This window comes from Elephas maximus, chromosome 7 (genome assembly GCF_024166365.1).
Source record: "Elephas maximus indicus isolate mEleMax1 chromosome 7, mEleMax1 primary haplotype, whole genome shotgun sequence".
In the NCBI taxonomy this organism is placed as follows: Eukaryota; Metazoa; Chordata; class Mammalia; order Proboscidea; family Elephantidae; genus Elephas; species Elephas maximus.
Window position 1 is genome coordinate 130,549,391 of NC_064825.1, and position 27,554 is coordinate 130,576,944.

A 27,554-nucleotide genomic window follows, 5' to 3' on the forward strand; every position below is an offset into this window, starting at 1 on the left:
GAGTCCTTTTGGGTTGGGAGGGTGTATGTGAGACCTGGGGAAGCTGTGGGCACTACAGGTGCCAACAGACGCACTACAGCTGGTTCAGACCATCCTGCCAACTGCCTCCCAACAGAGCCTCCCAGGCTAGGGGCAAGTAGGGAGAGGCTGACCCTGAGCTGGGTCTGGTCTTCCCCTGGCACATAGCCAGCACTCCTCCCTCGACTGCAGAGGGGGAAGCAGCAATGCCACCTGTGCCAGTCGTGGAGGGAGGGTGGGCCATGGCTCCCAGAGAAGTCGCTGGGGCCAGGGAGAACTCATCCTTATCCCCAAGGCCTGCCAGATTGGCAGGAGAAATCACCTCATCGAGGATTAGGGATTAATTGGGATCTCCCAGGCCGAGTGGCGCAGAGGCTGCTGCAGCCAGCCCTGGCACCTTGGCATCCAGGCCCCAGGCCGGTCAGGGCACCGTGAGCAGCCGTCTGCCTCCGCTCTCCCAGAGACCTCTAGTTGGCAGGAGTGACGGTGAGGACCAGGTGGGGGTGCTGGAAGCCTCCCCTACTTCTTGAGCAGGATGTCAGGGGCTCAACCTCCCTCCTAGCTGTTGTCGGTCAGTCAGTGCCTGTGCAGACTGGGCCTTTGCTAGAATAATCCGAGGCCTGTTCCTGTCCACCCTGTTTGCACTGAGGCTTTCGAGTTTCCCGGCCTGGGTGCAGTCCCACCTCCACCTCATCCAACTCACGTGACTTTATGCCAGTCCCTCACCCTCCCAGGGACTTCAGGGGCCAGGTAAAGGGGCTGCTTTAACCTGAGGGGGATGGGCAATCATTGCCAGTTTCTGGACAGGAAAATGACAAAATGCGCACGGAATTTCGGGAAGAATAACCTGGCAGCGTGTGCTGTGAAGCTAAGAAGGGTGAGGTGGCAGTGGTGGCGCGTGCAGGTCACATAGACCGTCAGTGCCTTGGTTTGCTCAATCTGTAAAATGGAGCTGAAGACGAGGGCAGGACTAGAGTGAGGAGGTGTGTCGCTTGGGTCCTCCAGGAAGCAAACACTGAGCCAAGTTAACAATAGAAGAAAAATAAAGCGTGAGGAGGCAGGGATGGGCAGGGGAGCCTCAGACCACGAGACGAAGCTGACAGTCTCCCCTAACCTAAAGGGCAACACAGAGTGCCCATAGAGAAACCCCCAGGTCCTTGTCCCCCCACCTTGCTCAGTCATTGGCGGGGGGCCTCCAGGGAAGAGCGTGGCATCAGTCTAATAGCTAAAGCTTATCCTAAAGGTGGCTGACAGCTGGGGGCCATCAGCTACCTGCACACCCCGCTTCCTCCACTCCCCACGCTGAACAGCAAGTTCTTTCTCGAAGGCAACTCCGAGTGGCGTACTCCCAAGACTGCTGCCGGAGTAAATGTCATAAAGCTCAGGAAAGCACTTTCTCCACCTTCTATTTCATAATTGATCTGGCAGGAGCCACTCACTAGATAAGCGGCAGGAAACGCTGAGGCCAGCACACACCTGTGCTCTGGAAGAAATGGGTTTGGCCTACTCCTTTAGGACATTTGCTCTGGGCTGGGCCCAGGATCCACAGGAGAAAGTAAAGAGGGTCCTTGCTCTCACGGAGCTCATAATCCAGGGGGCTATGGCCCAAGAGGAATCCCTGGGTGGTGCAAACATCTAATGTGGTTGACAGCTGAGTTCACCCAGAGGCACCTCGGGAGAAAGGTCTGGGAATCTATTTCCAAAAAGCAGCCACTGAAAACCCTATGGAGCACACTTCTACTCTGACACCCATGGGGTCACCATGAGTAGGAATCGACTTGATTGCAACTGGCCATGGCCCAAGAGGACAGTCCCAGGACTTGGATCTTTTGGGGATCAAATCCTGGGGCCTCCGGGGTGAGCAAGTGAGATGTGAAAGCCATCTACCCAGGTTTGCAGATGCTTTATTTCAGAGAAACAGAGTTGGGGTAGGGGGGCCCTGGTGGAGGAGTGGGAGCGGGTGAAGGCAGGTAGAAGCATTGCACATCGGTGGGGGTGGAGAGAAGAGGAGGGTCCAAGCTGTAGGTCTTGACCTTCAAGAAGCACCCTGGTGGACATCAGCTATAGTCCTTGAGTCCTGTGTGCTCCCGCCAGTTTCTGTCCAGACTCAACGGGACATCATTCGTACAAACTCTGCCAGGACAAAGCCGAGGTTTATGGGTCTGCTCTCTAGGCCCCACTAGAGGTGAGGCCAATCTGACAGCCTTGAGGGAGAGGGAGTGCGGTCAAGGGGAGGACCTTCAAGGGAACCCCCTGGATCTGTTAGGGACTATGCCTCAGGGCCAGGGAAGACTGGGGCTTTGTCTTATGGACAAAATAAGCCTTGCAACTGAACTTGTTTTCCTTTTTGCTTTGGCCACTAGGAAGCTCAGGAGCAACTTTGGGGCCTACATCAACCAAGTCATGCATCTCTATGTACTAATTTTTCTTGGCTTCATACTATCATGTAATCTTTGCTTTTCCTTTATGAGGATGTTGCATAGAGAAAAACCTGGATTCTGGGCCACGTGGCCCAGATTCAAATCTGGGCTTCACCCACTTTCTTTTGCTCTGTGACCTTACCCAAGTACCTAAACTTTTCCTAAAAACTTAATTTCTTCTTCTGAGTATGGGGATAATAGTTGCTTCCTCCTGAGTTCTTGTGATGATTAACTGGGAAAGGACACAGGAGTGCTCCGAAGAGCCTGCACACAGTGAGCTCTCAATAAGGCACCTTCCCCGGGTGTGGTACTCAGCGGCTGGCATACCCTCGAAGTCGACCAGGCCGTCCCCGTTGAGGTCCATGTCGTGGAGCATCTCATCCACCTCCCGCTGGCTGAGACGCTCCCCCAGCAAGACCTTGAGCGCCGCGCGGAGCTCGCCCACGCTGATGCGACCGTCCCTGTTGGTGTCGAACTGTGGTGGCGTGGGGCGCGGCATTGGCTCGCTGACGGCCTCATTCATTCATTCAGCCCCTCACCCACAGCAGACACGCGCCCCCCGCCCGCCCTCCAGCCCCAGCGGCCGCACCTCCCGGAAGGCATCCCGCAGCTCCCTAACGCCGATCATGTCCGCCGTCTCCGCCAGCAGCTTGGGGCCCATCAGCTCCACGAAGTCCTCAAAGTCCACCTTCCCGCCGCCTGGGGACACGCCCCCAGAGACCTAAGCGCCCAACCCCTGGCCCTCCTTGGCCCTCCCCTCCCGGCCCATGGCCCTCTCCTCTGCCCCACTAACTGGGCCCCTACATCCCCCTGCACCGACAGGCTGGGTCATTCGTGTTTCCTAATGGGAATCACTACCCAAGCAAAGCATAGATTTGGTTAAATATGACAGGAAAACCACTCTCTTGAAACTTCCTAGGACTTTCCTTATTTTTAATAAGTTTCCTGAAGAGTTTGAATTGAGTTCAAATCCTGACCCCAATATTTTCTTGCTGTGTGATCTTAGGCAAATCACTTAACCTTTCAGAGCCTCAGTTTCCTCATCTTTAAAGTGGGAATAATGGTTCTCATCCATCTCATAGAGGATGGTGAGAGTCTCTGGAGGCAGAGATCTTGCCTTGAGAATGACCAGGGACCTGGACTCTGGACGCCTACCTGGGCAGACACCTGTGTGTCTGAGCTGCCAGCTTCCCTGGTTCTACCCACAGCCTGGCACTGGGGGGGTGCAGGCGGGTCAGAGGAACATACTGATTTGCTGTGAGATCTCAATGAGCTCCATCTCTGTGGGCATGTAGCCCAGTGTCCGCATGCAGGCGCCCAGCTCCCGGTAGCCGATGTAGCCATCCCGGTCTCTGTCAAACTCCTGGAAGGCCACCTGCAGCTCTGCGGGGCAGAGTGGGGTTAGTCCTTCCCCATATGCCCCCAAGCACTGGCTTGGGCTAACCCACCCTTCCCCCCTTGGTCCCATCACTGCCTTCTTCTAAGCATGTTTCTCTTTGGTGCCTCAGGGCCTTTGCACATGCTGCTCCTTCTATTCATTCTTTCAGCGAATATTTAAGGGGCACCCACTTTGTGCCAAGCTCTGCTTTAGGCACTTTAGTGAATAAAGAAAAGGGAGAGAAATGAATCCCCCCTCATGGAGTTCACATTCTGTTACACTCTATCCTCCTCCTGGGTCCTTATGTCTCCTACTTCAGGAAGCCTTCCCTCTGAATCCACTTCCCTCCAACCCCTTGGTACATTTTCTTTGGTGCACTTTGCACTGTTTGTTTTCTGTACTTGTGAGTTGACTTATTATGCCTGTCTCAGAGGGTGGGGTTGTTTCTGTCCATTTGCCATGTTTCCCAGGGCTCGGCACAGGGCCAGGCACAACTGATAGGTGGGGGACCCTGTCAGCCCCTGCATACTCAGTCTTGTCCCCACCTCCCCTCAGGGGTCCCTACAGCCTCCTTCTCCCAGTTCTGCCTGGAGACTGCTAAGGCTCTCTGGCCCGCCCTTGATACCCCCATATCCTGTCCCCCCACCCTGTGCTGACCCCACAGACCTTTACCTTCAACCTCCTCTGGCCGCAACTCCCGGTCCTGAGGAGGGACACAGGGGTTAGGAATTCCCTGGACCACCCAGACACCTGCACCCCTTCCTTCTTGCTCCTTGGGGCTCCCCACTCAGCCCTGCACAGCCGGCATGCAGAGGGCCTGTGTGTGCCTGATGCTGCTCAGACCTGGTTCCCACTATCTCTGCTGACTGGCCTGGTACAGGTTCCCCTCCCAGCACACACCCAGCCTCTCCCTGGGGCCTCCACTCACCCCACCACTCTGGGAATTCCCTTTGGCAGAGATGAGCCTGGAGGTTGGGCAGAACCTCAGGCTTGGCCCTGGTGGCCTCACTGCCACTGGGTATCTCTCCTGTTCTCTGTGTCCCTGGGGGTCCTGGGACCTCCCTGGCATACCCCTTGGTGGTTCTTTCCGATGTTCTCTGGACCTCTCTTTCCTGGTCTCTCCCTAGGTCTCCCCATGTTTGATCTTGTTTCTGTTTCTGGGGTCCTCTCTCTCCGCCATTCTGCCCCCCACCCTTGGAGCTGTGAGCCCTTGCTGTGATGTTCCCAATTGGTCCTCTGTCCCTGCTCAAGCAGAGACGACGTGAGGGGCCACTGGCTGGGCGGCAGGCCTGCAGCGGCCATACATACGAGCTGGGTGGCGGCGATGCTGGGCCGCAGGAAGATGCAGGCGGGCCCCACCAGGCTGCTGAGCACCGAGTAGCTTTGTACCCCAGGCTCAGGGCCCCTCTGGTCCTCAGGGTTGGGGCTGTGGCAGGAGCCCCCCAAGGGAGAGCAGGGCCACTGGCCAAGGTCCTGCAGCAGATCCAGCCATGAGCCCAACGGCCCTCCCCAACCCACCCATCAGGGCTCCTGCACAGGACGGAGGCTAGAGGTGGGGAGGACAGCGCACAGGGGCCCTCACCCATGGACACTTTAGGCTGGAAGGGTCCACCCTCTGACTGTTGGGGAAACCAAGGCCCAGGAAAGGCAAAGGATTTGACTGAGATCATCCAGCAAGCCAGCGGCAGAAAGAGACCTAGAGCTCAGGTTCTGCGCTCCTCTGGCCAAGGCTGTCTAGCAGGCAGCAGGGACCCGCAGGAGAGCTGGGGCAGCTGGATGGGCAGCTGAGGGTCTGGTGAGCTGGCAGGGCGGGTAGGGGAGGCCCAAAGGCCTCTGGGAGCCAAGACCAGCGTGAGTCAGAGTCTGGGGGCTTCAGTGGGCAACTCCCCTCCATCCCATGGCTGTGTCCCACCTCCAGCCCAGACCCACCCTCACACAGGGCCTCTGCCCACCCACTTGACCCCTTCCGGGGTCCAGCCAGCTTCCTGGCCCCAGCCCCTCCCCCAAGCCCTCCTACCTTAAGCCCATGGCGCCTGGGGCGCTTGGCACAGTTGCCCATGGGCCCCTGCACCATGCCAGGCCCAAAGTCTGTGGGTGGCCTGGGGCAGCTCCCTCCGGCCCCCAGCCTCTCCCACTGAGAACCCAGAGGACTGCAGGGGATTTTCCCAGGGTTTTGTGGGGAAGACTGGGGGCGGGTGGGCAGCAGGCGGGCCCTGGGCAGGGGGGCTTGGGCCCTAATCCGGGATAATCTCTGTGCATCTCTGTTGCAGAGGGGAGCCATTTGGGGCCCAAGGCCCCCAGGAAGGCACAGTCTCCCCACGCTCACTCCTGAGGGTCTTCTGGATACCGTCCCGCCAGCATCCTTCTAACCCTCCCCGTTACTCCTAATCTCACTCAATCAGGAGAGGTGTAATGTCTTCAGAAGCAGGGCCACGTCCTGAGAGAAGGAAACCAAGCACCCGGTGTGCCAGGGAGGGCTGGGGTATCTCCCCTCTCAGAATGTCAGATGGTACTGAGTGATGTGAACATGGCAGACCCTCCTCCCACTGACTGGCCTGTTCGGCCTAGCCCAGGAAGCCCCTGCTGCTCCCTGCCAGCCCCTGGCTCTGCCCCAGGCCTCCCACCCCAGGGGGCTTCACCAGCCTGTTTGCCCTTGGCACTTTGCCTGACTACCCCATACCTTTGTACATGGTGGGGAGTTGGAGAGAGCCGATTCTGGGCCCTGTGGGTAGCAGCCAGCTCAGTGAGGGCAGAGGTGGGGAGCCGGCTATCCTCACCTCTGCTGACCCTGCAGGGCCCTGCAGTTGAGGACGGCCCACCCTGGTACCCTTTACCTGCCCGTAGGCCGCCTGCACCTGGGCCTCGAGCTCCTGGAGGAGTGCCTGCCTTCTGCTGACTGCGGAACTGTCTTGGGTGCGGCTGGGCCCTGGAGTGCCCTCTGAAGGGCTGGGGTCCCCAGTGGGGAGGCTGCCATTGGATGGGCCCCGGGGCACGGCCATGAGGATGAGTTGGCACCTCCTGCTGGCGGGGGAGCGGTGCCCCAGTCTGCTGTCCCAGGTCCTGTGGGAGGTTGTCTTAGTGGGGAGCTGAGGGTATGGCCCCAAGACCTCCTGCTGCTCTCCTCCCTGTCTCGCCTCCATGGCCCCACAGGCAAAGTCCCGACTCCTCCCTAGTCCCCACTGTCCCTTGGACAGCCCTACCAGCCTGGCCAACCCCTCCCCAAAGTCCTAGCCTCATCCCATGTGGCCACCCTCCAGCCCAGAAGCTGGCCCTGCTCTTCCCCGCTCCAAGTCCAGCCCTGGGGCCCTTACTCCTCCCTCCAGAGCCCAGACTCCTCCCTCGGGGACCCCTGACCATCCTCACAGACTCCTGGCCCCCTGCCCTCCTGCCCAGGGCTTTGACCTCTTGCTCCCCAGCTCTTCTGCCTCTACCTCATGGGCTCGCGGGCTCTATTTCTCTCAGTCTCCTCTTCTCTTTCCCTCACTCTGTCTGTGTTCCTCCCTACTCTTGGTTTCTGTCTTGAGCTCTGCCTTCCATCTGCACTCCCTCTGCTCCATGGAGGTCTCTCTCTGTCTGTCTTACGCAGTGGCTTCATGTCTGGTTACTGTGGTCCCCCTCTCCATGCCCCCTGCTGCCACTGTCTCTGTCTAGCAGTGTTTCTGTGGGTCTCTGACCCATTTGTGGCCCTCTGTCTGCTGCGCTGAGGTTTTTTCTCATGTCTCTTCCTATACCCCCACCCACCCACCAACCCTGTGGTTCCAGGATTCTGGAAAGGCAGGTCCCTCTCTCCAGACCTTCCTCCTTGTCCCACCAGAGCCCCAGGGCACCTCTGTACTTCCCACGTCCCCACCTCCTGCCAGCAGCCCCACTGGGGTCCTGCTGACCTCCAGCCTCCTGTTTCTCAGGCAGAAAGGGTGGAGGTGGGACAGACAGCTCCCCTCACCTCCCGTGCCCCCTCCACGGCCCCAGCCCACTCACCACTGGCCACCTGCTCCTCACCTCCCAGAATGAGGTCAGTTGTCCTGCTCCGGCCTAGCTCCAGGCCCTTCATGATTTATTCACCTGCCCCGGCACTGGCCTTTGTCCCAGGGAACCAGATCCCGCCAGACGCCTGCCACCTGAGCTGGTGGCTCTGGCCGCTCTCGGCCGCTCAGCCATCCTTTCATGTATGCCATCTGCAGATGTCTCGGAGGCCTACCTAGAGGGCCCTCTCACAGCCACCAAGGCTTGGAAGGCATCTTTCCAGGCTCAGGGAGGCTTCGCGGAAGAGGTGGGGAGTAGGGCAAAGTTCTGGGCATTGCCCATGAGTGCTTAATCCACACCTGGCTCTGGGTGAGCGCTGGGGACCCGGCAGGGGTCAGTGTCCCAGGTGCTGGAGTCTGGCAGGGCTGTTGGGTGTCTGGAATCTGGTGGGTGGCGGTCCTCAGGAGGGAGGGAAGGTGGGGTTGGAGGCCCCTGAAGGAGGTATTGTTGTCGTGTGCCCTTGAGTGAATTCTGACTCATAATGACCCCATATGGCAGAGTAGATCTGCCCCTAGGGTTTTCTAGGCTGTAGTCATTACAGAAGCAGGTCACCAGGTCTTTCTCCTAAGAAGCCGCTGGGTAGGTACAAACCACCAACCTTTTGGTTAACAGCCTAGAGCTTAACTGTTGTGCCACCAGGGCTCCTCGGAGCAGGCATAGGTGGCAAAAAGTTGGAAAAAATTTCAGAAGGTCTGAATCTTCAGCCGATGCCTGTAGAGCATTTGCTATGAGTCATTCTGGGTCCTGGGAACCATCCCTCCCTTCTGGAACTTTCCACCTGGCAGGAGATGCATATTCAGCAAACCCAGAGTTACAGCAGGTAGATAAGTGCATTAAGTGCGTCAAGAGGAAGGAGAATGGGACCTCACAGTGACTGGGGTGCTGAGGAAGGATGATAGAAGTTATGAAGTGAAGGGGAGGGGTGGGCACTCAGGCCAAGGGAACAGCCTCCACAAGGTCCCCGGGTAGGTTTAAGGGCCTGAGGGAAGGCCAGTGTTGAAAGGTGAGTAGATACTGGCCAAATGGCAAAAGGAGGAGAGGGCTTATTGTAGTTTGGAGGCTCAGCCTTCAGTGCACCCTTCAGCTCTTCTGTACCCTGGGTCACATCGCCCAGATGCCAGGGTTGCTCTGCACCCCAGGCAGTACCTGTATGACATCCCCCATGGATGGGGATTCTCCTTTGCTTTCTGCAAAGGGAAAGGGTCTGTAGGCCTGGATTCCAACATGTACTTGCGGCGTGACCCTGGGCAGGACATTTCACCTCTCTGAGCCTCAGCTTCCTCATCTGGAAAATCAGGGGTTGCCCCAATATCTACCTCATGATGCCATTGTGATTAAGCGATAAAAGACCTGGCATATAGGAAGTGTTCAAAAAATGGTGACTGCACATGTGAAGAATGATTCCATGTCCAAAGAGCCATCAGGGAAGGTGGGGAGTATGGGAAAAGTGTGTTCCAAAGTACTGGGGGCTCTAGCTGGTCGGGGCATAGTGAGTAAAAGAGTTTCATCCAGGGAGCAAAGGCTTGTGTCTAGATGGAGGAGAAAGGCTGTCTTGGAAATCTATCTTAGCTTATGTTCAATGAACAGCATCCTAGAGGACTCAGCATGGGGCCATTGACTGGCCCAGCCTGACTCAGCCAAGCTGGGGTCCCAGCCCAGTGTCCAGGGTGGGTGGATCAGCGGTGACTGATGGGCAGACAGATGGGTGAATGGATGGGTGGGTGGATGGGTGGTGGGATGGATGATTTGATGGGCTGGTGGTTGGAAGGATGGATGATTGAGTAGATGAATGGATAGATGGACAGATGGATGAATGGATGGATATATAAATGGAGAGTTGGGTGGGTAGATGGGAAGATGGATGGATGGATGGATGGATGGATGGATGGATGGATGGATGGATGGATGGATGGATGGATGGATGGATGGATGGATGGATGGATGGATGGATGGATGGATGGATGGATGATGGATGGATGGATGGATGGATGGGTGGAATGATGAGGAGGTGGGCGGCTGACTGGGTGGAAGGATTGGTAGATGATTTGATGGGCTGGTGATTAAATGCTTAATGGTTGCATAGAAGGATGATTGTACAGATAGAAGGTTGGGTGGGTAGTTGAATGGTAGATAAGTGGGTGGATGAACAGATGGGTGGATGGATGAATAAATGGATGGATGGATGGACAGGCGGATGGATAGATGAATTGACAGATGGATGGATGATTGAGTAGATAGATGGGCAGTTGGGTGGATAGGTGGGTAGATGGCTGGGCTTGTGGCTTGATGGGATTGTGACTGATTTTTGTTGGGTGGATGATTGGGTGGATGGATGAATAGACGAACAGACGGATGGACAGGTGTATGGCTAGCTGGACTGAAGAACTGCTGGTGAAGGTCTTATCTTCATTAATTGAGTAAGCTACTAGGTGCATTAGGATGGAGACCATAGCTTACCTATTTCAATGTCTCCCATGGTGTCTGGCCCACTCAGTGCCTGATTCACACTACTCAATGCATGAATGAAGAATTTGTCTATCTATCACCCTCATCTCTGGACTGTGACTCGTCAGATGGCAAAGATCACGGCTCTCTCTTCATTGTGTTTTCTACAAGTTAAACCCAGCATTCAGCACTGGTAAGCACCATACACAGAACCACAGTGAGCTACTACCTCATACCTGGTAGGATGGCCAAAGTAAAGAAAACAGACCATGGCAAGTATTTGTGAAGATGCAACAACTTTCCTGTTGTTGGTGAGGTTGTAAAATGGTGCAGCCACTTTGGAAACAGCTTGGCAGTTTCTCAAAAAGCTAAGCACAGAGTTACCATATGACCCTGCAACTCCTCTCCTAAGTGTCTACCCAAGAGAAATGAAAACATGACCACACAAACACTTGTACACAAATGTTCAAGATGGCATTATTCATAGTAGCCACGAAGTGCAAACAACCCAAATTCCACCAGCTGAGGAATGGATAAACAAAATGAAGTGTAGCTACACAATGGAGTATTATTCAGCCGTAAAGAAAAATGAAGTTCTGTAATATGCCACAACATGGTAAACCTTGAAAACATTGTGCCAAGTGGAAGAAGCCAGTCACAAAAGTCCATGGATTGTATGATCCCATTTATATAAAATGTCCAGAATGGAGAAATCTATAGAGACAGAAAGCAGATTAGTGGTTACCAGGGGCTGTGGGGAGGGGGAAATGGGTGTGACTGCTAATGGGTGTGGGGTTTCTTTTTGGGGTGATGAAAATGGAATTACTGGTGATGGCTGTACAACCTGTGAATACTAAAAACCATGGAGTTGTACACTTTGTAAGGGTCAAGTTCATGATCTGTGGATTCTCTCTCAATAAAGCATCATACACAGGTACAATGGATACAAAGACTGGAGGTCGCTGATGGACAACGGAAGATGCCTGACATGTTGGGCTGCGAAATCTATCACTCTGGGTTCCAGACGAGGGTGGCCACAGAGTGGCCTGGGTGGGTCTGTGGAGCCAGAAGAACTGTGGGCAAAGAAAAGCAGCCAGAAGCAGCACTACACAGTCACGCCATCCTGGTGGACGACCCGCTCAGGGTATCCTTACAGGATGGCTGGAGGGTGTGAGCAGGCAGGAGGCTGGCCAGATGGCTCTGAATCCCAGTTCTGAGCCTTGATGTCGCATCTATGTAATGGGAACAAGGATGCTGACCTTCCAGGGTTGTTAGGGAGATGAGATCATTTATATGAAAGCTCTTCGTAAGCTGCTAACTGCTGGGCAGATGTTGATCCAGCTGTGAGTCAGGGATGATAGGTAATCCAGCTCAGCCACCACCTCCCCCACCCGAGGTCTAGCCCCAGGCAGCTATAGGCTCAAATATGGCAGCAGCAGGCTGAGAACCCCTGGCCCCCAGCCCCTGCGGCACAGAGATGCCCCTGATTTCACTGGCTTTTTTGCTGTTTTTTTCCCATGCTTTGGGGGAGGGGGTGTAGCTCTGTACCTGGGAAGGATGCCTTCCTCTCTCCTGGAGACAGGAAAATCAGGCTTTGGCCAGTGGGAGCCCCTTGGGAAGGGGGCATCCAGAAAAGAACGGGCTGGAAGTGCCAGGTGGGCCTGCTTGAGGCGGGTGCTGGGCTCTACCTGGAAGGACACAGCCCTCCCAGGTCCAGGAGGCCCTGACTCTTCCCGACTGTCCATCTTTCCATCCACCCATATCCCCAGCCAGCGTTTGGAGGGTGCGGAGTACTCAGATGAGGTCGAATAAGTGGTTTGTAGACTACAGCCTTGCAGAGGAAGCAATTGGGGTTAAAAGCGAGGCGCCCAGATTCAGGCGGACGCAAGCTTAAATCCTGGCTCTGCTGCTGTGTGACCTCAGGCAAGTCACTTAATCTCTCTGTGCTTCAGCTGCCTCACCTGTAAAATGAGGATCAGAGCAGTCCCTAGTCGGAGGGCTGTAATATACACAATATCTTCAGCGCACTCCTGGCCACCTAAAGCTTTGTTATTATTATCGTCAAGGGGAGAGGGTGTGTAAATAGATATGCCTGTTGATTGAAATTGCATTCATTCATTCAATCACTATTTGTTGAGCACCTACTGTATGCTGGTGCTGGGGACCCAGCTCTGAGCAAGTACCCTCCTCTGGCTCTGCGTGTGCTTAGTGGTGGGGTGGGTGACTGTGTGATGCTAAGTGTGGGTGCCTCTTGCAAAGCCACTGCCCAAAGGCCAGTTCCACCCATTCAGGTGGGCAGGTGGGCCTACCACTAGCAGAGCCTCCAGGCCCACCCAGCCTGCCGCATTCCTGGGGTGGGAGGGGAGTGGTGGGAGTGGAGCAGAGCCCTGGCTCCTCCCAACTTCCTGCCGCACTTGTACAGTACCACCAGTGAGCAGGAGGAAACCCTGGTGATGTAGAAGTTAAGAGCTGCCTGCTAACCAAAACATTAGCAGTTTGAATCCACCAGCTGCTCTTTGGAAACCCTATGGGGCAGTTCTACTCTGTCCTATCGGGCTGCTATATGTCTACTCTACCACAACGGGTTCTGCCCTATCCCCCTCTCAGAGGCACTGTGGGTTGGTGGTCTCCACTCTTTCCTTGCCCCTTCCCCAGGAGACCCCGAGGCTATCTCCCTTCTTACACTCCTCTCCTCCCCCCGGGTAATGCAGGGCTGGGGCCTCTGCCCCCTGCCTGCACCTCTGTGCCTCTCTCCCCTCACCCAGGGAGCTTTGAGTGGTGGCAGGGGTTGGGGACTGCAGCCCAGGGACAGCTCACCCACCTCAGGGAGACTCCAGGCCCCCTATCCCTCTTCATGTGGCTCTGAGCCCCAGCCTCCTTCCCTGGCCCCTGCTCAGAGGCTCCCAAAGGCCGGAGTATCCACCCCTTCCCCAGACCCCCCCCCCAGTGTGCTGTGGGATGGGAGGCCTGTCCCCACACCCCTGTGTCTCCCAGGGTGCTGCCAGGCTACGGGCATGCTGCTGGCTGACTAGGGCCAGAGCTGGCAGGAGGAGGTGGTGACCACGGAAAAGCGGCTGCAGGGCCCGCTGAAGGCTGCCAGGGTGAGTGCCTGGTGGGGGGTGGGGACAGGGCTGGGCCCAGGAAGCTGTGACTGCGAGGGGGCAGCTGAGTTCAGTGCCTGTCACTGCACTGTACTCCCACCCCCAGCTATATGGGCAGCTCCCTAAGTTCCTGGACGGAGACCTTACCCTGTACGGGTCTAATGCTATCCTGCAGCACCTGGACCACTCCCTTGGTGAGGTCCCTAACTGGCCCTGGCAGGATGACCCTGGCCTGAGCAGCCCACAGGTAGCCACCAGTGTCCTGCCAGCTGAAGGGCAAGCAGGCGGGCCTGGAAAAACCCAGGTGTGGACTCCAGGAACTACAGGCAGCGCCAGGTGGGTTCTCTGAGTCCAGTTCCTGGACAGCAGCTTGGAGGGGGCCACCCATCCCCACAAGTATGCTGGTGTCAGCCAGAGGCCCCAGTGGGGCCTGACTTCCAAGACCTCCCTTCCCATGCCCTCCTGCTCTGGCCCCACTGCAGCTGGAAAACCCACGTGCCCAGAGAGCCGGCCTGCCATCTGGTTTCAAGGTGCCAGGAACTTGGCCGAGGGCAATGGCTGCCTCCTCTTTGTCAGGTTTGGGGGCCTGGGGAAAGCCCAGGGTCCCGGGGGGTGGCAACCAGGAAAGGGGGGAACAGAGGGAGGGAGGTACCCCCACATCTGCAGAACCCTGGGTGAGGAAACAGACAGAGACCTCTGGCTTCAACCTGTCACCTCCTTTTGCCCCAACACCATCCTGTCACCCCCACCCATATGGACATACCAGTCCACCCATCCAAGTCTGTCCAGACCCCACAGCTGTCCCTGAGCACCAGAGGCTTGGTCCACTCTCGGGAGGAGAGACCTGGGAGCGGGTTCAGGGATTTGGCAAGGACTTCCCGAGCCCAGGTATCTGGGGGGTGGCATGTCCCCCTGGCCCTGCAGACCCCTCACCCCATAGAAGCGGGAGCAGCAGTGGAGGCTGGAGTGAGCTTTCTAAAGCCAAGGCCCAGGGAGGGTCCCGGTACCCAGGCCTGAGGCAGGGTTGCTGAGGTCTGTGGGCTTGGGGGAGAGGGCAAGGCAGGGACCTGAGCCCACTGCCTGGCCGCTGACCAGGGCTGTACAGCAGGACATGGTGAGCGACAGTGTGGAAGACCTGCACAGGCTCTATGGCCACCTCATCCGCCATAACTACGTGAGTGGGCTGTGGGGTGCGCAGGGTGGGTGTTGGGGTTGCCTGGACAGTTATGCTGTACCCCAGCCTGCATCACTGTCCGCAGAAGGAGGGCAAGGCCTGGTACGTTCAGGAGCTGCCGGGGTGCCTGAAGCCCTTCGAGACCCTGCTGGGCCAGAACCAGGGGGCTGAGCCTTCACTGAGGGTGACCAGGTGAGTGCTGGGCCAGCCCTGCCACCCCGTTCCAAGGCCATTTCTTTCTTTCAGGATTTTTTTTTTTTTATAATTTATTTTATTGTTTTTGGCAATAGACACAACAAAACATACACCAATTCAACAGTTTCTACACATACAATTCAGTGACTTTAATTACATTCTTCAAGTTGTGCACCATTCTCGCCCTCCTTCTCTGAGTGGTTCCTCCTCCATTAACATAAACTCAGTGCTCCCTGAAGTTCCTCTCTAATCTTTCCAGTTACTGTTGTCATTTTGATCTCATATAAAAACCCATTGTCACTGAGTCGATCCCAACCCATAACGACTCTATAGCACAGAGGAGAACTGCCCCATAGGGCTTCCAAGGCTGTAAATGGAAGTGGACGGCCACATCTTTCTCCTGTGGAGCACCTGGTGGGTTTAAATAACTGATCTTTCAGTTAGTAGCCAAGCGCTTAACCATTGTGCCACCAGGGCTCCTCTTTGATCCCGTATAGATAGTTCTCAAAAGAGCATAAGGCTCAAGCAGGCCCATTTCTCAGAAGGACAAACTGAGCCCCCAGCAGGGCCTTGCCTTGTTTGTCGGAGCAGCCCACACTATGGCCCTGGCAGCCCCCACTCTTACCCACCGGCTGAAGCCCCCTCACCCTCTGCCCCAAAGATCTCCCCTGCCGACTGCGACCTGCTGGGCTTCCTCACTGCCTGGATGCCCTGCCTCTGCTCTCGGCCTATGTGGTGCAACTCAGTGCTCAGCTCCCAGCCCAAGCTCAAGGCCTTCCTGGCCTCCCCCGAGCAGGTGAATCACCCAGTCTTCGGAGGCAAGAAGATATGAGCCCCTCTCGGCCTCCAGCTGGGCAGGGGCTGCCGCCAGGGGACCAACAAACCGGTGAGAGGAAAGTTGTGCTGTGTCACCTAGGGGACCCTCTGCCTCTGCCCGGGCTGCCTCGGGGAATGGGGAAGGCTTGAAGACCCTGCCCCCGGAATTCCGAGTCCAGGGAGGAAGGTCAGGCTCCAGACCTCGAGGATCTACTTGTAGGACTTCCTATAGGAGGAGGTTGGTCTCATGGGGAACTCAGGATTATAATAGCAACGAGGGATTCCAGCTCTAGAAGAGCAGACGGATGGCCTGATGGGGTCCCCATGCACTTGGCCGGATGGTGCACACACACTTGGGGGGGCACACACTTGGGGGGGTGTTCACATGCATGTCTATGTTGCCTGCTCCCATGTTTTACCCATGTTCACAGACACACACACCCCCTAGCCGGTGCTGCAGGTGGGGGCCAGTCTGAGGGGCTGAGAGGCAGGCCTGGAGCCCTCGGCCACCTCCTGCTGCAGGAGTCTGAGGTGGGTTGAGGCTGCCTGGACCAGCTCTGGGGAACCTCTGTCAGCCCCCAGCATCCCTTGGGGGTTCCCCTAAGGTCTTTGGCAGGCTCCTGCAGCTCCCCACCCGCCCCTGCCCGCACAGTCCAAGCCCCCTCCTCTCCTTCCTGAACTGCTGTAGTGTCTCCTCGCCTGCCTGGCCCCTCAACACCTCACAGGTACAAATCCCTCCGTGGCTGCCTGCTGCCCTTGGGGCAGTCTGTGTCCTGACACGCCCTGCCAGGCTCTCTGATAAGAACTCCTTGCTCTCCAGAACATTCTCCACCCCTCCCTGTCCAGTTCACCCTTACAGCCATGATTTGTTACTCTACTCTCCAGAGAGACCCAGGGCCATCCTCCCAGCCCTTGTCCCTCTGTCCAGTGCCCGTCTACTGCCTACCCCCACTGACCTACTCCCCTCTTCAGCACTGTCTTCCTGCAATGCCCAGGTGCCTCGGGTACCTCCACCTCTCTCAGGGCCCCACTCCTTGGGGTTCCGGCTTGTCTCCCCCGAGACTGCATGCTCCTTCTGTAAGGGTAGGGACTGAGTCTGGTTTATTTCTGTCTTCCCTGCCCCCAGGCAAGGTGGCTGACTCACTTTACCTGTCAGGAAATGGGTCTGCAAACCCCGGCAAGAGCAGAGTCTATGTCCGCACCTTACTACCTCTGTAGGGGAGGCTGCCAGGCCTCAGTAGCTCTCTGTTTCTCTCTCTCTCTCTCACACGAGTCTCCTGTCTGGTGCCTCACACTGGGGTGTGAGACCATGATCTCATCTAGTGGGGGGAGAAATAAGCTCAGAGAGGTGAGGGAGCTGGTCTAAGGCCACACAGCTTGTCAGTGGCAGAGAGGAGTTCAAGCTGAGCCCGTGAGACTCCCAGGCTTTTCCATTTGTGGTTCTTGGAAAGAGAGGACGGGAGGGGACTGGGGCCAGGGAGAGAGCAGGAGGCTGCTCTCTGTGGCAGAAATGACCAGGTACAGGCAGGAGCCAGAGGGGTACTTGGAGGCTCCTTGTGGGGGGTGGAGTGGGCCAGGGCATGGGGTGTCCACTGTGGGGGCCTTGCTACCTGGACTAAGGAGGTGGAGTTGATTCTCACGGCAGTGGGGAGCCATCGCAGGCTCTTGAGCACAAGAGGTGACATGAACAAGGACTTGTAGAAATCAACCTGTTAGTGCTCAGGAAGCCTGAAAACTCAAAACCAAACCTGTTGCTGTGGAGTTGGTTCCGACTCATACCGACCCTTGTAGCGCAGAGTAGAACTGCCTCACAGGGTTTCCAAGGAGCAGCTGGTGCATTTGAACTGCTGACCTTTTGGTTAGCAGCTGCAGCTCTTAACCACTGAGCTACCTAATTGAACACCCTTACAGAATCAGGCAGGATTTCGTTCTATTGTACTTAGGGTTGCTATGTGTCTAAATCGACTTAATGGCACCTAACAACAACAATAACAAAGAGTCTCTGGGTGATACAAACAGTCGAGTCTACCCAGAGGCACTTTGGAAGCGAGGTCTGGTGACCTACTTCCAAAAAATTAGCCATCGAAAACCCTCTGGAGCACAGTTCTACTCTAGGTTTGCCATAAGTCAGAGTCAGCTTGATGACAATTGGTAAAGAATCCACAGGGCAGATGCTATTATCATCCCATTTTACAGACGAGGAAACCAAGGCCTAGAGAGGTGAAGTAGTAACACAGCTGGTAAGCGGCAGAGCCAAGATTTGAATCTGCCTCTCCAGCGCCTGTGTTTGTAATGACTCTGCCAAAGGTGGGGGCTCCAGCTACTATTTTTTGTATTCTGGTACAGGGTGACTGTGAGGCTAGTAGCCCTGGTTACCCTCCTAATTATACAGGGGACAGGAACCCCAAGAGAAAGGCTGGGCTTCCCGCCAATCAGGGCAGAGGTGGATTGGGGGTAGGGCTCCGTCTGGTTCCAGTTTGAAGGTTTGACATTGAAAGCCTTGTGACCACATTTGCTTGCCAGCTGGGAAGGTAGAACTTGGATGTACCAGTTATAGATTCAAAGCTCTCTGGTCTCATGTCAGTGGAGTGCCTGGTCCTGGGCCAGTGGCCGTTTAGGATGGGTCAGCGGGCAGACTCAAGGAGACTGGCATCAGTTCACCCAGGGGTTTGTTCTTTAGTGGCAGCCCTGGGACTGAAAGGCCTGGCCCAGCAGCCAGGGGTCAGGGTGGGGAGTGACCCAAGGCCTCAGGGTAGGACTCGAGACTCTTTGGGGCCTGGGATTTAGGGGTCAGGGCTCCACCTGAGGCCTCGCTCCCTGGCAGAGAGGCTGCAGGAACTTTCCCAGCCTTGTCTCTCGCCTCTTTGACCCTTTTTCCGCTCCATTAAGCTCCTGGGTCCATTTGGGCAGAGGGAGAGGTCCACCTTGGGCTCTACCTGCTCCTGCCCCTCCCTTCTCCTGCCTGGGTAGCCGGAGGAGGCCCCATCTTGCTTCAGTGGGGTCCGCTGTGTCAGCAGCCAGACCTGCCCAAGGACTCTCTTCCCAGCCTGGTTGGCCTTGCACAGGCGACTGGCCGTCTGTGGGTCCTTGTCTTCTTCTGACAACCTCAGTGGTCACAAAGTGCCCATGCTGTTCACCCAGCACCTGCTACATGTCAGACACTTGGCTGGTCTTACACCAAAACCAACCAAACCAGACCCACTGCTACCAAGTTGATTCCAACTCACAGTGACCCTATAGGACAGAGCAGAACTGCCCCATAGGGATTCCAAAGCTGTAAACCTTTACGGAAGCAGACAGCCACATCTTTCTTCCGTGGAGTGGCTGGTGGGTTTGAACCGCTGACTTTGCTGTTAGCAGATGAGTGCTTTAGCCACTGCACCACCAGGGTTCCTCGGCTGATCTTAGAATTCCCTTGACACATGAGGAAACTGAGGTCAGAGCTAGAACGCGACCCAGGCAGGCTGGCCACCGAGCCTCCATTCTTTCCCAGACAGCCCGGGAAGACCCTTGGAAAGCACTCTGGACGAACGAAGTGATCAAGTGGCCAAGCACATGCGGTCTCTCGGGACCAATCTTCAAGCCTTTAAAGCCCAATGTCCTCTTGTGATGAACCCGAAATCTCACATCTGCCTTAAAACAAACAACCAAATAAATCAGTTGCTGTCATGTCAGAGTAGAACTGTGCCCCATAAGGTTTTCAAATCGATGATTTTTCGGAAGTAGATTCCCAGGACTTTCTTTCAAGGCCCCTCTGGGTGGCCCTGAAACTCCAATCTTTGGGCTAGCAGCCGACCGTTTGTACCAACCAGGGCCTCCTACAACCTAAGACGCTGCCGTTTGTTAAACACCCTGAGTGAAATCAAGCCGCAGCTGTGGCGACTCTAGAAGTACAAGGACAGGGCCTGTGCAGCCTCCGGCCTGGTTTGTTGTTTGCTTTCCCGGCCAGGAAGGCTGGAAACCAGCTCTGCAGATGTGTGCGGGTGAAATCAGGGCCAGGACACGCAGCCAGAAGGAAGACACGCAGCCAGAAGGAAGTCTTTTGTTGTACCCACGGAGACATTTCACCATCAAGAACTGCAGAGTCTTTTTCTGGAAGTTGTTTTTGGCAAGTAAACCACTCACTTTGGACAGGGCGTGGGAGGGGCTGTCCGCATTCCCACATGTGATTTTTCTGTCATGAGTTCAGGAAAATGATTTTGGAATTCTTCCTGTGTGAGCTTTGTCTCCTCTTGAAATTATTTCCACAAGCCTTGTTCTTAAGAGCTCCATACAGTGGACAAAATAAAACGAAGACTTTGCGTGGCAATGGGTTTTTTTTTTTTTTTTTTAATGGGTGGTACAATGAATTACTTTATATGGCCCTTCTAGCCGTGGTCTTTGTGACTCAATGATTGAATGGGACAATGCAAATAAGGTACGTGGAACCTGTGATGGTTGGGGTTATGTGCCAACTTGGCAAGGCCGTGATTCCCAGTATTGTATGGTTGTCCTCCATTTTTGTGATCTGATGTAATTATCCTCCATTTTATGTGTTGTAAATCCTAACCTCCAGGCAAGATTATTAGTTGTTGTTAGGTGCCATTGAGCCAGTTCAGACTCATAGTGACCCTATGTACAACAGAACAAAACACTGCCTAGTCCTGTGCCATCCTCAAAATCGTTGTTATGGTTGAGCCCATTGTTGCAGCCACTGTGTCAATCTGCCTCGTTGAGGGTCTTCCTTTTTTTTGGTGACTGTCTACTTTACCAAGCTTGATGTCTTCCTCCAGGGAGTGGTCCCTGCTGATAATACGTCCAAAGTATGTGAGCCGAAGTCTCACCACCCTTGCTTCTAATGAGCATTCTGGCTGGATTAGTATGGAGTATATCTTGAGTCACAGCCTTATAGGACGGTGTGGCTCAAGTCCCACCAGTACTCAAGTTAGGCTCTTCCTTGGGATATGGCGTGCATCCAATGTACATATATAGGTGCTCTGGAAGGGCTCTCTCCCTCACTTTGGATCCTGTATCTGGTTCATCTCCGGTCAGACAGCAGCCTGCCTTTTGACCTGCCAATTCCAGGATTTGCCAGCTTCTGTAGCTCCGTGGGCCATTGGCCTACCATCAGATGTATTTTTATTTTTTTAAATTGTGCTTTAAGTGAAAGTTTACAGTTCAAGTCAGTTTCTTATGCAAAAATTTATACACACATTGTTATGTGACCCTAGTTGCTCTCCCTATAATGTGACAGCATACTCCTTTCCACCCCAGGTTTCCCGTGTCTATTCAGCCAGCTCCCGTCCCCTTTTGGCTTCTCATTTCACCTCTGGACAGGAGCTTCCCATTTAGTCTCATGTATCTACTTGAGCTAAGAAGCACTCTCTTCACAAGTATCATTTTATGTCCTATAGTCCAGTCTAATCTTTGTCTGAAGAGTTGGCTTCGGAAATGGTTTTAGTTCTGGACTAATATAGAGTCTGGGGGCCATGTCTTCCGGGGTCCCTCCAGTCTCAGTCAGACCATTAAGTCTGGTCTTTTTACTAGAATTTGAGCTCTGAACCCCACTTTTCTCCTGCTCTATCCGGGACTCTCTGTTGTGTTCCCTGTCAGGGTGGTCATTGGTGGTAGCTGAGCGCCATCGAGCTTTTGTGGTCTCAGGCTGATGGAGTCTCTGATTTATGCGGCCCTTTCTGTCTCTTGGGCTCATATATTTTCCTTGTGTCTTTGATGTTCTTCATTCTCCGTTGCTCCAGGTGGGCTGGGACCAATTGATGCATCTTAGATGGCTGCTTGCTAGCTTTTAAGACCCCAAATGCCACTCACCAATGTGGGATGTGGAACATTTTCTTAATAAGCTTTGTTAAGCCAATTGACCTAGGTGTTCCCTGAAACCATGGTCCCCAGACTCCCACCCCTGCTACTCAGTCTCTTGTGTTTGTTCAGGAAACTTCTTAGCTTTTGGTTTAGTCCAGTTGTGCTGACTTCCCCTGTATTGTATGTTGTCCTTCCCTTCACCTAAGATAATTCTTAGCTACTATTTAGTTAGTGAATACCCCTCTCTGTCCTCCCCACCCTCGTAACCATCAAAGAATGTTTTCTTCTGTGTTTAAGCCATTTCCTGAGTTCTTATAATAGTGGTCTCATACAGTATTTGTCCTTTTGGGACTGACTAGTTTCACTCAGCATAATGCCTTCCAGATTCATCCATGTTATGAGATGTTTTACAGATTCATTGTTGTTCTTTATCGTTGCATAGTATTCCATTGTGTGAATATACCATAATTTGTTTATCCATTCATCTGTTGATGGACACCCTAGGTTGTTTTCATCTTTTTGCTATTGTAAACAGTGGTGCAATGAACATGGGTGTGCATGTATCTATTCATGTGACGGCTCTTATTTCTTTAGGATATATTCCAAGGAGTGGAATTGCTGGTTCATATGGTACTTTTATTTCTAGCTTTTTAAGGAAGCACCAAATCAATTTCCAAAGTGGTCGTATCATTTTACGTTGCCACCAGCAGTGTATAAGTGTTCCAGTCTCTTCACTACCTCTTCAACATTTATTATTTTGTGTGTGTGTGTTTTTTTTTTTTTTTTAATGTTAGCCTTGCTGAGGTGAGATGGTATCTCATTGTAGTTTTGATTTGCATTTCTCTAATGGCTAATGATCGTGAACGTTTCTTCATGTATCTGGGAGCCACCTGAATGTCTTCTTTGGTGAAGGGTCTGTTCATATCCTTTGCCCATTTTTGAATTGGGTTATTTGTCTTTTTGTTGTTAAAGTTTTGTAGTATCTTGTAGATTTTAGAGATTAGACGATGATAGGATTTGTCATAGCCAAATTTTTTTTCCCAGTCTTTAGGTTGTCTTTTTACTCTTTCGATTAAGTCTTCCGATGAGTGTAAGTGTTTGATTTTTGGGGAGCTCCCGGTTACCTGGTTTTCTTCTGGTGTTTGTGCATTGTTAGTAATGTTTTGTATTCTGTTTATGCCATGTATGAAGGCTCTTAGCATTGTCCCTATTTTTTCTTCCATAATCTTTATCGTTTTAGATTTTGTATTTAGGCCTTTGATCCATTTTGAGTTAGTTTTTGTGCATGGTGTGAGGTATGGGTCTTGTTTCATTTTTTTGCAGGTGAATATCCAGTTATACCAGCACCATTTGTTAGAGAGACTGTCTTTTCTCCAATTAACGGACTTTGGGCCTTTGTCAAATGCCAGCTGGTCCTAGGTGGTCTATGTATCTGTTGTTGTACCAGTACCAGGCTGTTTTGACTATTGTGTTGGCATAATCGGTTCTAAAATCAGGTAGTGTGAGGCCTCCCACTTTGCTCTTCTTCTTCAGTAATGCTTTACTTATCCAGGGCCTCATCTCTTTCCATACAAAATTGGTGATTTGTTTCTCCATCTCATTATAAAATGCAATCGGAATTTGCATCCGGATTGCATTGTATCTGTAGATCACATTTTCACAACGATGCGTTTTCCTATCCATGAGCAAGGTATGTTTTTCCACTTATGTAGGTCTCTTTTGGTTTCTTGCAGTAGCGTCTTGTAGTTTTCTTTGTATAGTTCTTTTACGTCTCTGGGTAGATTTATTCCTAAGTATTTTATCTTCTTGGGGGCTATTGTAAATGGTATGGATTTGGTGATTTCCTCTTCCAAGTTCTCTTTGTTGGTGTAGAGGAATCCAACTGACTTCTGTATGTTTATCTTGTTTCCTGAGATTTTGCTGAAATCTTCTATTAGTTCTCCTAGTTTTCTTGTGGATTCTTTTGGGTGTTCTGTGTATAAGATCATATCATCTGCAAATAGAGATACTTTTACTTCTTCCTTATCAGTTTGGATGCCCTTTAGTTCTTTTTCTAGCCTAATTGCTCTGGCTAGGACCTCCAGCACAATGTTGAATAAGAGTGGTGATAAAGGGCATCCTTGTCTGGTTCCCGTTCTCAAGGGAAATGCTTTTAGAGTCTCTCTGTTTAGGATGATGTTGGCTGTTGGCTTTGTATAAATGCCTTTTATTACGTGGAGGAATTTCCTTTCTATTCCTGTTTTGCTGAGAGTTTTTATCATGAATGCATGTTGAACTTTGTCAAACACCTTTTCTACATCAATTGATAAGACCATGTGGTTCTTGTCTTTTATTTATGTGGTGGATTACATAAATAATGATGGTTTTTCTAATGTTGAACCATCCCTGCATACCTGGTATAAATCCCACTTGGTCGTGGTGAATTATTTTTTTGATATGTTGTTGAATTCTATTGGCTAGAATTTTGTTGAGGATTTTTGCATCTATGTTCATGAGGGATATTGGTCTGTAATTTTCTTTTTTTGTGGTGTCTTTTTCTGGTTTTGGTATCACAGTTATGCTGGCTTCATAGAACGAATTTGGGAGTATTCCGTCCTTTTCCATGCTCTGAAATACCTTTAGCAGTAGTTGTGTTGGCTCTTCTCCGAAAGTTTGGTAGAATTCTCCGGTGAAACCGTCAGGGCCTGGGCTTTTTTGTGCTGGGAGTTTTTTAATTACCTTTTCAACCTCTTCATTTGTTATATGTTTATTTAGTTGTTCTACCTCTGTTTGTGTTAGTTTAGGTAGGTAACATGTTTCTAGAAAATTGTCCATTTCCTCCAGGTTTTTAAATTTGTTAGAGTACAATTTTTCATAGTATTCCGTTACGATTCTTTTAATTTCAATTGGATCTGTTGTGATATCGCCCAACTTATTTTTTATTCGGGTTATTTGCTTCCCCTCCTGTTTTTCTTTTGTTAGTTTGGCCAGTGGTTCATCGATTTTGTTGACGTTTTCAAAGAACCAGCTTTTGGTCTTGTTATTCTTTCAGTTGTTTTTCTATTTCATTTAATTCTGCTCCGTTTTTATTATTTGCTTTCTTCTGGTGCCTTAGGGCTTCTTTTGCTGCTTTCTTTCTATTTGTTCGAGTTGTAGGGTTAATGTTTTGATTTTGGCCCTTTCTTCTTTTTGGATATGTACATTTATTGCTATAAATTGACCTCTGAGCATTGCTTTTGCTGTGTCCCAAAGGTTATGGTAGGATGTGTTTTCATTCTCATTTGATTCTGTAAATCTATTCCATCCTTAATTTCTTCTATAACCCAGCAGTTTTTGAGCAAGACGTTGTTCTGTTTCCATGTGTTTGATTTTTTTTTTTCCTTGCTTTTTCTATTATTGATTTCTACTTTTATGGCTTTATGGTCAGAAAAGATGCTTTGTAATATTTTGATGCTTTGGATTTCTGTTAAGGCTTGCTTTATGGCCTAATATGTAGTCCATTCTGGAGAATGTTCTATGTGCGTTGGAAAAGAAAGTATACTTGGCTGCTGATGGGTGGAGTGTTCTGTATATGTCTATGAGATCTAGTTGGTAGATTGGGGCATTTAGATCTTCGATGTCTTTATTGAGCTTCTTTCTGGATGTCCTGTCCTTCACTGAAAGTGGTGTGTTGAAGTCACCTATTGTAACTGTGGAGCTGTCTCTCTCTTTTCAATGCTGTTAGAGTTTGTTTTATGTATTTTGGAGCCCTGTCATTGGGTGAGGGAATAATATTTATTATGGTTGTGTTCTCCTGGTGTACTGACCCTTTAATCATCATAAAGCATCTTTTCTTATCCTTTGTGGTGGATTTTACTCTAATATCTATTTTGTCAGAGATTAATATGGCCACTCCTGCCTTTTTTTTTTTTTTTTTGCTTGATATATTTTTTCCATCCTTTGAATTTTTGTTTGTTTGCGTCTTTAAGTCTAAGGTGTGTCTCTTGTAGGCGGCATAGAGATGGATCGTGTTTTTTTTTTTAATCCATTCTGCCACTCTCTGTCTCTTTACTGGTGCATTTCGTCTATTTACATTCAGCATAATTGTTGATAGGTACGAGTTTAGTGCTGTCATTCGATGTCTTTGTTTTTGTGTTGTTGACAGTTTCTTTGTTCCACTTAATCTGTGCTGAGTCATTTTTCTTTATGTATTTTCTTTTCATGTTTTTACTGTTGTTGATTTTGCATTTGCTGAGTCGCTATGTTTTTCCTGTTTTTTATTTTGATGTGTAGGATTGCTAGTTTCCTTTGTGTTTATCTTATACCTCTATTTTGCTAAGTGTAAACCAAACTTTTATTTCTTTACATTGCCCTGACTTCCTCTCCATATGAAAGATCTATGACTACATTTTTTAGTTCCTCTTTATTGTTTTAATGTTGTCATCTTTTACATATTGACATCTCTGTTTCCCTATTTTCAGCTTTTTGCTTTGATTTATTTTTGTGACTTCCTTATCCGGGTTTATATCTGGTTGCTCTGTTCTGTCTTCTAGCCTTCAGTTGTTATTCGATGTTATTGATTTTCTAACCAGAAGCCTCCCTTTAGTATTTCTTGTAATTTTGGTTTGGTTTCTGCAAATTCTCTAAACTTCTGTTTATCTGGAAATATCCTAATTTCACCTTCATATTTGAGACACAGTTTTGCTGGACATATAATTCTTGGCTGGCAATTTTTTTCCTTTAAGGCTTTATATATGTCATCCCATTGCCTTCTTGCCTGCATGGTTTCTGCCGAGTAGCTTGAGCTTAGAGTTATTGACTTTCATTTGTAGATGACTTCGTTTATCCCTAGTTTCTCTTAAAATTCTCTCTTTACCTTTGGTTTTGGCGAGTTTGATTACAATATGTCTTGGTGACTTTCTTTTGGTATCTGCCTTGTGTGGGGTTCAATGAGCATCCTGGATAGATATCTTCTTATCTTTCATGGTACCTGGGAATTTTCGTGCAACAAATCTTCAACAATTTTCTTTGTGTTTTCTGTTATCCCCTTCTCCCCTCACCTGCCACCCCTGTTCTGGTACTTCAGTCACTTGTAGGTTATTCCTCTTGAGAGAGTCGTACGTAATTCTTCAGTTTCTTCATTTTTTCAAATTCTTTTATCTGATTTTTCCTCAAATAATTTGGTGTCAAGTGCTTTATCTTCAGTCTGATTAATTCTGACTTCTATTGCCTCAATTCTCCTCCTATGACTTTCTATTGAATTGTCTAATTCTGAAATTTTATTGTTAATCTTCTGGATTTCTGTTTGCTGTCTCCCTTTGGGTCCTTGTGACCTGTTAAATTTGTCATTGTGGTCTTCTATAATCTTCTTAAGTTCCTTTATGGCTTTATCTGTGTGTTCCCTGGCTTGTTCTGTGTTTTACCTGATCTCCTTCCTGATCTCTTGAAGAGTTCTGTATATTCATCTTTTGTATTCTACCTCTGGTAATTCCAGGAAATTCTCTTCTTCTGGAAGACTTCTTGATTCTTTGTTTTGGGAGCTTGCTGAAGCCATCATGGTCTGCCACTTTATGTGATTTGATATTGACTGTTGTCTCTGAGCCTTCAATAAGTTATTATATTTATTCTTTTTATGTTTGCTTACTGTGTCCTAGGTTTTTGTTTTGTTTTCTTTTGATATGCCCAAGTAGGCTGCTTGTGTGAGCTAGTTTGATTGTTGGTGCCTTTGGCATTCTAACGTACTGTCACCAGGTGGTTAGAGCTGTTACTAGGTATGTGAGCCCAGGAGTCCGTTTGCTTTTCTTGTGTGAATTCAGCTCAGGTGTTCAGATAGTCAGTCACCAAGTGTGTGGTGCAAGCTCTTACTTACCATCCTAAATGGGCAGGGGTGATTGTAGTAGGCACAGGTATCTGGCTGTAGTAAGGGGTAATGCGCTGAGCAAGGCAGGGGGCTGATGGCTGCCCCAAGTGCCTGGAAGGAAAGTGTGTTCCTGTTCCCTATAGTGCATAGGTGGGTGGGTTTTGCAGCTGGACTATGGGCACCCAATGCAGTTGGCTGTAAGTACTGAGTGGCACCACTTCTTTTTGGACCCCTGTTTCAGGTGGCTAGTGTCATGGGTGGAGCCACCAGTACTCAGGCCCCTGATGTGGGTAGGTAAGGACCCTGCTTAATGGGCAGAGTAGTGTCAAATGTCATGAACCTGCCATTCTACCAGATAGCTGATACACTG

General features: G+C 51.3%; 1 protein-coding gene across 2 annotated transcripts; it reads right to left on the minus strand.

Moving 5' to 3' along the window:
- Positions 1-2,125: 2,125 nt before the first annotated feature.
- Positions 2,126-6,815, minus strand: CABP2 (calcium binding protein 2). Of its 2 annotated transcripts, XM_049892715.1 has the most exons (7): positions 5,834-5,890; positions 5,125-5,289; positions 4,489-4,519; positions 3,687-3,821; positions 3,028-3,137; positions 2,766-2,913; positions 2,126-2,151 (listed from the first exon to the last, which is right to left on the minus strand). In XM_049892715.1, the coding sequence occupies exons 1-7, from the start codon at positions 5,888-5,890 to the stop codon at positions 2,126-2,128; spliced, it is 672 nt and encodes a 223-aa protein (XP_049748672.1). The 2 variants fall into 2 exon arrangements, with proteins under 2 accessions (XP_049748672.1, XP_049748673.1); XM_049892716.1 differs by lacking the exons at positions 5,125-5,289; positions 5,834-5,890 and adding an exon at positions 6,651-6,815.
- Between the last annotated feature and the right edge of the window lie 20,739 nt (positions 6,816-27,554).